Source organism: Castor canadensis, chromosome 6 (assembly GCF_047511655.1).
Source record: "Castor canadensis chromosome 6, mCasCan1.hap1v2, whole genome shotgun sequence".
In the NCBI taxonomy this organism is placed as follows: Eukaryota; Metazoa; Chordata; class Mammalia; order Rodentia; family Castoridae; genus Castor; species Castor canadensis.
Genome location: NC_133391.1, coordinates 4,027,498 through 4,040,306, shown reverse-complemented (window position 1 = coordinate 4,040,306; position 12,809 = coordinate 4,027,498). Strand labels below are relative to the sequence as shown.

The window sequence follows — 12,809 nt, the reverse complement described above, 5'->3', positions numbered from 1 at the left end:
GAACTAAACAGAACTTTCTCAAAAGAAGAAATTCAAATGGCCAAAAAAACACACGAAAAAATGCTCACCATCTCTATCAATAAAGGAAATGCAAATTAAAACCACACGAAGATTCCACCTTACCCCTGTTAGAATAGCCATCATCAGCAACACCACCAACAACAGGTGTTGGCAAGGATTCGGGGAAAAAGGAACCCTCTTACACTGCTGGTGGGAATGTAAACTAGTACAACCACTCTGGAAAAAAATTTGGAGGCTACTTAAAAAGCTAAACATTGATCTACCATTTGATCCAGCAATACCACTCTTGGGGATATACCCAAAAGACTGTGACACAGGTTACTCCAGAGGCACCTGCACACCCATGTTTATTGCGGCACTATTCACAATAGCCAAGTTATGGAAACAGCCAAGATGCCCCACCACCGACGAATGGATTAAGAAAATGTGGTATCTATACACAATGGAATTTTATGCAGCTATGAAGAAGAACGAAATGTTATCATTCGCTGGTAAATGGAGGGAATTGGAGAACATCATTCTGAGTGAGGTTAGCCTGGCCTAAAAGACCAAAAATCGTATGTTCTCCCTCATATGCGGACATTAGATCAAGGGCAAACACAACAAGGGGACTGTACTTTGATCACATGATAAAAGCGAGAGCACACAAGGGAGGGGTGAGGATAGGTAAGACACCTAAAAAACTAGCTAGCTTTGTTGCCCTTAACGCAGAGAAACTAAAGCAGATACCTTAAAAGCAACTGAGGCCAATAGGAGAAGGGGACCAGAAACTAGAGAAAAGGTTAGATCAATAAGAATTAACCTAGAAGGTAACACACACGCACAGGAAATTAATGTGAGTCAACTCCCTGTATAGTTATCCTTATCTCAACCAGCAAAAACCCTTGTTCCTTCCTATTATTGCTTATACTCTCTACAACAAAATTAGAGATAAGGGCAAAATAGTTTCTGCTGGGTATTGAGGGGGTGTGGGGGAGAGGGAGGGGGCAGAGTGGGTGGTAAGGGAGGGGGTGGGGGCAGGGGGGAGAAATGACCCAAGCCTAGTATGCACATATGAATAATAAAATAATAAAATAATAAATAAATAAATAAATAAAAACCATACCTTCATACAATCTGTTTCCGTTACGCCCTTAATCAGGATTTTCTTAATTGCGTAATGCTGACCATCTAACTTATTCCTGACCTAAAAAGCAAAGACAAGGTATTAAGTTCCATTACATGCCAACTCAATAAAGACATTCTTCTAATTGAGCTTAGATAAGGCAAACTAGTCAAACAGATCAAATTAAGCTAAAGCCACGTCTCCTCCCTCCTGGGCTCTTGAAGTCAGCCAGAGTCTGCTCTGAAAACTGTACTAAGTCTGACTCCCAGAGACTCAAAGTCGGAAGAATGGGAAAATCAGCAAAACTACTAAGCACCGAAACATAGCAGCACAACTTGCTTTAATAACACTTTTCCCCCAACCCTAATATCGGTGTCCTCTCCTCTGGCAACACATTTTTAACAAGAATGAGCTACAGAACAAAAATGCAGAGTTTCCAGAATCCACCTCAACAATGAATATGGTCAGGGAAAATTAAGACCTGCCCCGTTTCCTATAAAGGATAAACACTAAGGAGAAATGCACATGACTTCTCAGAAGCTCAGAACACTCAATGACACAGTAATAACACCCACGACTTCTCAGTAACCATGAAAACAAGTAAGCAGAAACAACCTTGTAGACTCTCCCATATCCACCTTTTCCTAGGATGGCAAGCTCTTCAAATTCGTTCAAGTAGCGGGAAGTCTGGGCTTCAAAGGCGACCTCTCTGTATCTAAAAGTGAAACACAAACAGGACAGTTCATACCCAGTGCAGCATGGTCCTGCTCAACTTCACTTATCACTAAACTGCGATCATTTGGAAAGAATGAGCTACAGTGAAAATTTTCACTCTCTGGCAAAAATGTTGGCTAAGGAAATCGAGAATGTTTAAAAAAAAAAGAGGGGGAGGGAGATAAAGCAGAATGAGGGGGTGAATTCAACTATGATACACTGCAATAACTTTTGTAATGTCAGAACGTACTCCCAGTACAATAATTTAAAAAAAAATGATGATGCACACCTGTAATCCCAGCACTTGGGAAGTGGAAGCAGGAGGACTGAGTTTGAGGCCAGCCTAAACTAAAGTGGGAGGCCCTGCCTCAAAAAAAAAAGTAGCAAATATAGCTGAGGGGGGGGCTATATTTCAGCTGGGGAATTAATTTCAGGTGCTTAACCAATCACAAAAATTCTGATTAGAAATTATCACCCATGTGTCACAGCACAAATACTAAGGAAAACGAGGTGGCAGCTGACTAGGTTAGTTCAGTAATAAATTGACATAAATTTCTTAATACTGCAGACCCATTATACACATTAAACATTTTGTAAATACAGCCAAAAGCCAATGGTCTTTCCCTAAACCAGACTCTAGCAATAGCCTGAACTAAGGCAGGGCTTATGGAATCCACACTCAGTAGGTGACAGGAAGAAAATAAGAAGCAAATTTGGAGCAGTACTAAGTGCCAAAAGCAAAGCTTTAAATTTTCACTATCAACATTATTCTTTAACCCCCAAATTAGTATTTTTCTCTCTTTTTTGGTGGTTCTGGGAATTGAACTCAGGGTCTTGTGCTTGCCAGACAGGCCCGCTACACTTGAGTTATACCCTCAGCCCTTTTTGCTTTCATCATTTTTCAGAACAGGGTCCCATTTATGCCTGAGTCAGCCTGAACTGCAATCCTCCTGTTTATACTTCCCAAGTAGCTGGGATGACAGGCAAGTATGCCACCATGTCTAGCTTTTATTGGTGGAGATGGGGTCCTCAAACTTTTTGCCTGGGCTGGCATCGATTCTAGATCCTCCCAATCTCTTCTTCCTGAGTACCTAGGATTATAGGTGTTAAATCACCCTGCCCAGCCAAAACTAGTATCTTCTTAATCAGTTTTTTTTTTTAATTTTTTTGGTGGGACTGGGCCTTGAACTCAGGGCTTCACACTTGCAAAGCAGGCGCTCTACTGCTTGAGCCACACCTCCAGTCCATTTTGCTCTGGTTATTTTGAAGATGCAGTCTTGACAACTATTTGTCCAGGCTGGCCTCAAACTGAGATCCTCCCAATCTCAGCCTCCCAAGTAGCTAGGATTACAGGCACGAGCCACTGGCGCCCAGCTCTTAATCATTTCTCTTACATACAGTTCAGTCTTTGTATAATGAAAAAAGTACTTAGCACATACCTGATTTTCTGCATGTAAGAATTATCCTCACAAGGATCCTAAAACCAAAATATTATTTTTAAAAACTATTCAAAAAGCTGCATAAGTAAGAATCTACCAAAATACAATAGCACATTAACTGCTACAATGCTTAAATAACTAAAAACATACAAAAACAGTATTTCTAATATTACTTAAGAGTCAACAAGTGAAAATAATTCTTTCCTTGTCTTTACTAGTGTCTATTAACTATACAAAGGGTGTCACTGTGATATTCCCATATATGCATGTAATGTTCCTTGATCAAGTTCACTGCTTCTACTACGCTTCCTTATCAAACAATTTTTAATGGATTTCATTATTCTGTTTCCCACATGTGAATGAAGCACTTGGATGATATCCTTTACTCTCTTCTGTCCTCTCACAACTGAAAATGTTCCACAGCTGACAGTTTATTTGCCAAGCAGCTCAGTGAGACCTGTAGCTTCACTTCAAAGTCTATGCAGCAACTGACCACTGAGCTGGTCCCCACAGCCACCAACCCATTCTAAGCCACATCAGCTCATGTGTTCAGGACTGCACCTGCCTCCCTCTTCTGTCCTGGGCCCTCAATCTATTCTGTACACAGTAGTGAGCACAAAGCCAGTAAACCATACATTAGAAGGTATCTTGAGTCACTTCTACACTCAAAGTCCTTTGTACCTTACTCTGAGTACAGCTAAGCATGTTACAATGGTCTTGAGATCCTGTTCTACACCCACGCATGGCTTAAGTGGTAGAGCACCTGCCTAGCAAGCACAAGGCCCTGAGCTCAAACTCCAGTACTGAAAAAAAAAAAAAAGATCCTGCTCTACCTGTCCTCTCTCCCCACGCCCTCCTCCCCACTCCCTGTCCTAAACTCACCACTGCACCAGCACACTCCCAGCAGCATTCGCACCACAGGGCCCTTGCACTTATTGCTCCTCTGCATTTCCTGCACACACATGCACGGCTCATTCTCACCTTCTCCTCCTGACTTTGACAGACTTTTCACTGAGGCCCTCCTGGTGCCCTTTGTGTATTTGAAAGCCCTACACTGACTCATGACTCTCCTTCATGTTGTTACCACCTGCGTTTTTCCTGGTGGTCAATGCCCAGTGAAGGCAGGGATTTTCATCACTTTCTTCGAGATTTTTAACCCAGCACCTCCAAAAAGAGCCTAACAGAAGTATTAGTAACATAGAAATCATTGAATAAATATTGCTGAATAAACAAAGTTTATATACTTTTTTGTTTTTTTAGTTTTTGAGACATGATCTTGTTATATAGAACAGGCTTGGCCTCGAACTCACAGTTCTCCTGCCTCTGCCACTCAAGTGCTGGGATTCAAAGGATGTATTGTGATGCCCAGCCTAAAGTTTATATTTTCAAAAAACCTATTATAAGAATTTAGTAGTGCTTTAAAAAACAGTTTTGGGTTTGTTTTGTTTTCAGTGCTGGGGATTGAACTCAAGCACACTGGCACGCTAGTTAAGTGTTCCATCATATACTGAATTATATACTCAGCAAACATACAGTTCCTTGAAGTTAAAATCTACTTTTGCCATGCAGAAAGTATACCTGTTAGGGCTTACCTGACGAACTCTTTCTTTGGCAGACTTCATTAAATGAGTAATAGCTCTGTTGTGATGAAGTCTCAATGAGCTAAACTCACCACTGCAGGTGAAAGATGACAGCAGTCCCATCTTGATAAAGGTCTGACAAAGTACTATAAAATATATAGAAAGCCATTATCAGAAAGACCAATGATCAAATGGCAATTTTAAGGAGTACCCTGAGAACAAAGAGTAGCGGCAGCATATGCATACCGAACCTCCGTGAGAGACAAGTTGGATTTCTGTGCACTTTAACCTCGCAACTGATTCTGTACAAGAGGAGGAGGAACAGGCACACATGCGGATCAGAAGCACGTCTGTAACAGTATCTATCTTGTACTGCACAGTCGCTTGCTGACCATACCTAGTCACAAGACTCAGCTCTTTTTTTTAAAAGAGGTAAGAAAAAAACAAACACAAACTTCTGACATTTCACACACTACTTTGCTAACAAGCAGTATGACAGTAAAGGCAGAAGCGGAAGCACATGGTAAGAAGTAAGGATAAGATGAATACTGTTCTTTTTTCTGTGGAGTATCTTTGGCCAATGTACAGACAGCACATGTCACATGGGTACACAGAATGAATATTGTATATACCAGGCTCCTCAGAAAAAGATGTTTCCACTCATTCAAGAAATACAGATAAAGCCGGCCATGATGGTGCACACATGTAATCCCAGCTACACAGGAGGCATAAATAAAAGAATCATGGTCCCAGGCTGGTCCCATTCAAAAAAACACAAGACCCTATCCAAAAAATAACTAAAGAATAAAGGCTAAAGGTGTGACTTAAGTGGTAAAGCACACAGTTGAAAGCCCTGAGTTCAAGCCCCAGTACTACCAGAAAGAAAGGAAAGGAAGAAAGGAATATAGATAGGGGCTGGGGCTGGGGCTCAGTGGTACAGAGCTTGCCTAGCATGCACAAGGACCTGGGTTTAATCCCAGCACCATCAAAAGAAAAAAACCAAACAACAAAATACTTAGAGGACATTCTTCCCATACTAAAAACTAAAACATGCTGGGTATGGTGGCTCACACCTGTAATTCCAGCAGCACGGGTGGTGGAGATCAGTAGGACTGCAGTTAGAGGACAGCCAGGCAAAAAGTTCTTGAGACCCCCATCTCAACCCATGGCTGGGTGTGGTAGCACACACCTGTCTGTCATCCTCAGCTATTCAGGGTAGCACAATTAGGAGGATCGAAATCCAGGTCAGTCCAAGCATAAAGCAAGACCCTATCTCAAAAATAACCAAAACAAAAGGTCTGGGGACATGGCTCAGATGGTAGAGCACCAAGCATAGTACCACAAAAAAACACTCCAATTAGATGATAAATTAACTGAATTACACCAAGAAACATTTATTAAGACCTCTTACTCTAATTTATAGAATGAGATGTTGCCCAATTCTAGAATCATAAAACAGAGCCAATGAGGACCTGGTTTCTTAAAAATAAATAAACAAGTGTGTCCTGTTTTAAAGTTCAGTCATTTAAAAAGGAAATTCAAAATTATCTTAATTTAGGCACACTGGCATACACCTGTAATTCTAGCACTTGGGAGGAGAGGCAGAAAGATCAGGAGTTCAAAGCCAGCCTGGTCTACACAGCAAGACCTTATTTCAAAAAAAAAACCACCTATCTTAAAATCACGCTGGAGGAGAAGAGGGATTGTAGGTCAGTAACAGAGTGCTTTCTCAGCAAGCACAAGGTCCTGAGTTTGCTCCCCAGCAAACTCACACACATGCATGCACACATCAGAAGAGCCACAGACTTGCTTTAGCTATGAGCAAGATTATTGCAGGAGAACTACAATCTGCTCCTCTGCACCTTGACCCTAATGCAACAGTCCCTAGGTACCAGAGCTTTGGAACCTCAGGGACACTCTTCCTAGAGCCCTCACCCCCTATGTGCCTCTGTTCAGAATATACAGCAAAGCAGGTGCTCTACCGCTTCAGCCACACCTCTAGTCCACTTTGCTCTGGTTATTTGGAGATAGGGTCTCGAGAACTATTTGCCCAGACTGGCCTTGAATCCTGGTCCTCCTGATCTTAGCCTTCCAAGTAGGTGGGATTGCACTCATAAGCCACTGACAAAGATTTGCTCTATTCAATAAAATTAAAGTTGGTACACACTGTAATTTATTTTTTTACCATTTTACATGTCCTATCAAGTTTACCAATGTGATAATGTATCTTCAACTAAACCATATTAAGTTTTAAGACTACAAAAAGGTATATATAAGCTTAAGCATTTTTGGGGCAGGGGGGAATTGTGAACTCAGAGCCTCACGCATGCTAGTCAGGCATTCTACCACTTGAGCTAATCCCCAGCACAAGCTTGAGCATTTCTAGTACCAAACAAGACTTAAGAAAGACTGTTTTGGTAGAAAAGAGCCTCAGAATCTGAGGCTAAAGATGTTAAAGTGGCCACAGCAGAACCGTCACAACCTGTACTTCTGCTCCACGTTGGGTCCAGGCACAGGGGCAACCTAAACACGTTCACCAACACAGGTGAACAGCTGTTCTAGTTCTCTGCTCCCAAACTGGCTCAGAAGAAGCACACATGGTTTTTACCTGCTCACCCACTAGACCACAACCATCTTCCAAAATCATATGGCTATCCTGTTGTAGATGTGATATAAAACCATCCTTTTATTCATTTGGTTACATGTTATTTGGGGGTTCCAGTGAGTACATTCATAAGGAAATTACCCAAAGGGAAACATGAAACGAACTGAGGGAATATGGATTATTCACACTTAGTTTGTCCCCAGTTTTTATATACCAGCTGCTGCTCAGACCAGGGCATTCCACAGTACAGCATTTTCACAAAGCTGATTTACTCTTACTCACATTCAAACACCTGCTTTGAACGAAGTGGATTCGGCTCGTGCACATGGCTCAGGTGCTCCAGCAAAGAGACCAGCAGAAGTTGGTTTGCAACTACAAAGGGGAAAGTTGGCTGTTGGAGGGGTTCTTTTAACACTTGGAGCTCCGTTAGAACATCAGATTCTAAAAATTAAAAAAGGGAAAAAATTATTGGTAAACATAGCTCCTAATGACAAAATGCACATTCTAGTGACTGAAACACAAATCATTTAACTTAGAGTGATAAAAAGCAAGAGAAGTTATGCTGGCTGAGTTAAGCTAAGAAAGGCTTTCTAGAAGTGAGTTTGTGCTGAATTCTGGGAGCTGGGGACCAGTAGCAAGATGCCATAAGGCAGGGAGAACGGTTTTGGTAGCCATGAGGTGTGCACCAGGAGAAATAAACAAATGAGCTCACTGTAAAGCAAACAAGCTAGCAAGTGGGAACAGGATGGCCTCCTTTCCCTGAGCAAGGCTGGCAAAATGAAGGAGGGGTAGAAACTACTCTGAATACAAGCTACCTTTGGATCAGGTGTAACACGCACACCACCTCCTTAATCCTCCCAAAACAGTTTAAAAGGCATTGCCAGCCCCACTGTCCCGGTAAGAACACTGATTTCAGAGAGATTAAGGAAGCAGCACGTCAGACAGAGCAGAATGACGTCCAAGCCATTCTTTCCACTACACAACACCAGCCACATGGAAGAGCTGGTTCTCAAAGTGAAAGGTCCTGAGCTCTCATGTGGAGTTTATTTAACACACTCCTGAACAGGTGAAAAAAAAAAAAAACAAAAAACATAATGAAATACAATGTTTGAGGCAAATGTTCTAGAAACATGGCATCCTGGAAGGAGGCATAAGGTAAGTTACAGAAAAATGGAGGAAGGAACAGGTCCTAGAGTTACCAAAAAAGAAATGGGCCAGCCAGGATTCAAACATCAGAACAGGGCTGGACATGGTGGTTCATGCCTATAATCCCAGCACTCCGGGGGCTGAAGCAGGAGTTTGAGACCAGCCTGGGCTACATAGCAAGACTTTGCCTCAAAAACAAACAAAGCAACTCACTAGGAACAGAGGGTGTGAGTTTGATCAAAGTACATTATATGCATATATGAAAATATATAATGAACCAACCCACTTTATACAATCAATACACGCTAATAAAAAAAGGAATAATACCCACTAGGATAGGAGGACAGAGGTGTTAATGAGTGTGAGAAACGGTTAAAAGGGGCTGTCAGGAAAGGAAAGTGGAGCCAAGTTAACTCTCAAGAGCTGGAGACCCACTCAATTAGAAACATCCTGCAGAGAGAGGATGTCTCCTGTTCTTGGAAAACCAGTCCATTTCACAGTCCCCTATCAACTAAAGGTCCTGAAACTGCCAGCATTTTCAAACCCAGCCTTCACTTGTCCAGTTTCTCTCTGACCTACAGATGGGCCAAGAAAGAAAAACCTTCCTGATCCTCATGTATACAGATGTGCTATTCATCTTAAATAAATACTTGAGTATAGAATGAAAATGTGGCCATGTAAAACCTTCTGTGTAAAGACATCTTAAAAGAGTTACAGATGCAGATATAATACTATACATAACAAGAAATCAAATTTACATAGCTCTGATGAGCCAATTAGAAAATGAACCAGTACTGATTCAAGTAGGTTTGCCAGAACCAGTACTTAGTGGCACACATATTAAATGAGGCACTCCAGTCTGCCCATCAGCTTGGCAGCTATTTAAAACCTGGAACACTTGGTGTCGTCAGGGCACAGAAGAACAGATGTGTTCAAACACAAGAGGAAGAAAAGTGTTTACGACCTTTCACCAGATGCTGGAGAAATAAAAATAAGCAAACCTTCAACTCACGAGTTCTGCTTCTGGAAATGTTCACTAAGAAAATAATTAAACAAAGCACAACAACGTATGTGTACAAGATATTCAGCTTAATACTGAAAATTGGGGGGAAAAAGAATATTGAGACTAGTGTTTTCTTGGCACATACATTACCACTCACCGAATTAGACTTCTAGAGCTCCACCAAGGAGAAAGGGGTAAACAGACAGGAGTTAGGCTAATTCAGTCTCCTGGGGAAAGTAGGTTCAGAAGGGTCCATTATTAACTGGAGGATTAATCTGATACAACAATTTTGAGAAACTGGTAATGGGTGAAAGAAGAAAACTAATGAACCTGACAATGGCTGGCTGTTGGCCTACTTCTAATTCCTGCTGCTCCACAGAAACCATATGGAAGAATTCCACAATGAATTACGAAAACTACACCTAAGGTTTGAATTTGCTGATTCACCAATTCACCGGCAGAGTGACCTCCTCAAATCACACAGACCACCTGGGGAAAATCATTTAACGATCTTGTTTTTATAACTATTAAAAATGGGATTACAGGACTAGAGGCGTGGCTCAAGTTGCTACAGCACCTGCCTAGCCAGCACAAGGCCATGAGTTCAGATCCCACACCACAAGAAAAGAAAAAGGACTGAAATTCAGTTTTCACAAACCTTTCCACATAAAAAATAACACTGTGTCTGGGCATGCTAAGCCTCTTTGGAAGAAATGGCCATATATAAATATGCAGAAAAGTATTATCAGTGACTCATAAGAAAATTTTTAAAAACTTATCCAAGATCACTCCCTTCAAAAATAATCTTTGGTTTGCAGAAACTCTTATCACAATGTGGCAGAAAGACTGACTTGCTTGTTTACAGCCAGGACCTTTCCTATGACATAACACTTTGCACACTATTGAGCTGCTGGAATGTATCATCTGATATGTGGGGAAAATCTGTATAGCTATTAAAAAATAGTTGTCTTACAGTTTTCCTTGGTAAAAACCGACCTGCATTATCACCATGGGCTGTTTTGTTTCTGCTTGTGGTCATGTTTTTGGAAGAACCATTCATCTCCTTTGCACCTTTAAATTATAATAATCTGTGCATCAAATGAATGTGTATCCTATGTAATCATTCTACTGGCACCTCTATATAGTTAAAAACTCCTTGAATAATGTATTCATTCTTTTTGTAGTTTTTGTTGTTCCTGGGGATTTGAACCCAAGGACCCAGGACCTCACTGAGCTACAGCCCCAGCCTCTATCTGTGTGTCTGTTTGTTTGTGGTACTGAGAACTAAACTCAGGACTTGCTAGGCAAGCACTGTACCACTTGAGCCATGGTCTCCAGTCCTCTATATATTCTGATAGCACAATTTAGTTTTTAAAACTGCCAAAACAGCAGAGTGGCAGTGGCTCACACCTACAGTCCTAGCTACTTGGGGAAGCTGAGATCGGGAGGATCCTTGTTCCAGGTCAGCCTGGGCAAACAGTTCAAAGACCCCTATCTCCAAATTAACCAAAGCAAAATGAACTGGGTGTGTGATTCAAGCAGTGGAGCACCTGCTTTGCAGGTGTGACGCTTGAGTTCAAAATCCCAGTCCCCACCCCACCCCAAAAAAGCCAAAACAAGTAGTAGCAACTAACGATCCTACTGCACTTTCAGTGAAATAATCTTGGACACGTTGACCTGGGTAGAGTCAGTATTTTAAAGTCCTCTCACTTTAGGCTGAAGAACTTGACTTAGCTAACTCCTAGGAACCAAAGGCCTCAAGAATACTCGGGCATTTCCCACGCTGCCTCGCTTCTAGACCTCATTAGCTATCAACAAAGTGACAGAGAGGAGCGGCCACAAGTTTCAACTCTTAGCCCCAAATGCTCGGCGTAGGGAGTCTGCAAGGTGCCATTCGATCCTAGGGAACAAAGACCACTGTCGATGACTGACAGGGCCTGGGCGCTGGACTGTGGCCTCGGGAAGTCCTTCGCTCAAGGCCTCAGTCTTAGGCACAGAAAAAAATGTAAATAAATGAGAAGGTAGCAGACGCTCTGCCGGCCAATATTTACCTTACCCTGACGGCCCACACGCCACTTCCCGGTTCACTGCACCGCTGGCCACGGGTTCGAGTTCGGGTGCGGCAGAATCAGCCCAGGTCCCAAAGCGAACCTGACACCGCGCGGGTACGGAGGTTGACGGGGGACAGTGGGGGCCACGCGCAAATTCGGCGTCACTTACCATCATACTTGGGATCCGTGCCTTCCGCCGGGAAGTCGATGGCGGGCGGCGCCGCCACAGCCCCCACAACGTCGCCGTCTGCTTGGCGCTCCGCGTCCTCCGAGCCACCCTCCAGCATCGCCGGCCGCTTGCTGGGCCGGAGCCCAGCCCACCGGCTCGCTCAGCAACACACTACGCTGAACCCTCCCCGACTGCCGCCCCACCGGAAGTAGCGCCTGGCCGGGCGGAAGTCCCGCCGCAGGCGCTCAAGCGCCGCCGGATGGGCAGGCCCAGCGCAAGCCCCGCCCCTTCCTGGAGGGGAGGTGGAGAAGCAGCGAGGCTGGTCCCGCGTGGGCTCACCTAAGACGCGTGTGTCTGGTGCAGTTGTCCTCGCTTGCTTTGCGTCCCGCGGGGCGTGGAGGGCGAGGGCGCCGGCAGCGCCGGGTTCCCGCCCTGGTCGCCCGGGCGGACCTTGGCCTCATCCTTTACCGCCCTTCGGAACTGCCCTGCTTATCTGCAGATGAGCAGTGACGCTTACATCTTGCCAAGTCTGGGATGTCAGTGTAGACATCAGGTGTCCCCACAGACTATAAGAAATGTTGACCTTTTGCAAATACAGGCATTGATTTTTTTTTTCTTTTTTTTGGCAGTGCTGGAGTTTGAACCCAGGGCCTTGACCTTGTGAGGCAGGTGCTCTTCCGGTTGAGTCACACCTCCAATGCAATTGACTCTTAGACATATATATGTTTTTTTGTTGTTGTTGTTCGGTACTGGGGTTTGAATTTAGGGCCTACACCTTGAGCCACTCCACCAGCCCTGTTTTTGTGATGGGTTTCTGGAGATAGGGTCTCATTAACTGTTTGCCCAGGCTGGCCTCTAAACCGCTATCTTCCTGATCTTTGCCTCCTGAGTAGCTAGGATTACAGATGTGAGTCACTGGCCCCTGACACTGTCATTTGCTTTTAAAAATAAAAAGCTTTTCTCTGAGAGCTGAATT

At 43.3% G+C, this 12,809-nt stretch overlaps 1 protein-coding gene across 5 annotated transcripts in view; it reads right to left on the bottom strand.

The window, feature by feature from the left end:
• The window catches only part of Eif2ak1 (eukaryotic translation initiation factor 2 alpha kinase 1), a 32,812-nt gene extending 20,751 nt beyond the window's left edge, over positions 1–12,061 (bottom strand). For 2 of the 5 annotated variants that reach the window (XM_074075520.1, XM_020173878.2), the window contains exons 1-6: positions 11,834–12,061; positions 7,747–7,905; positions 4,872–5,005; positions 3,280–3,317; positions 1,742–1,841; positions 1,127–1,207 (exon numbers count right to left, since the gene is read on the bottom strand). In XM_074075520.1, the coding sequence (XP_073931621.1) occupies positions 1,127–1,207; positions 1,742–1,841; positions 3,280–3,317; positions 4,872–5,005; positions 7,747–7,905; positions 11,834–11,951 (630 nt within the window). In that variant the 5' untranslated portion in view covers positions 11,952–12,061. Of the gene's footprint in view, positions 1–1,126; positions 1,208–1,741; positions 1,842–3,279; positions 3,318–4,871; positions 5,006–7,746; positions 7,906–11,664; positions 11,785–11,833 lie in introns of those variants that run through there. The other 3 variants (XM_074075519.1, XM_074075518.1, XM_074075521.1) reach the window with 3 other exon arrangements.
• Between the last annotated feature and the right edge of the window lie 748 nt (positions 12,062–12,809).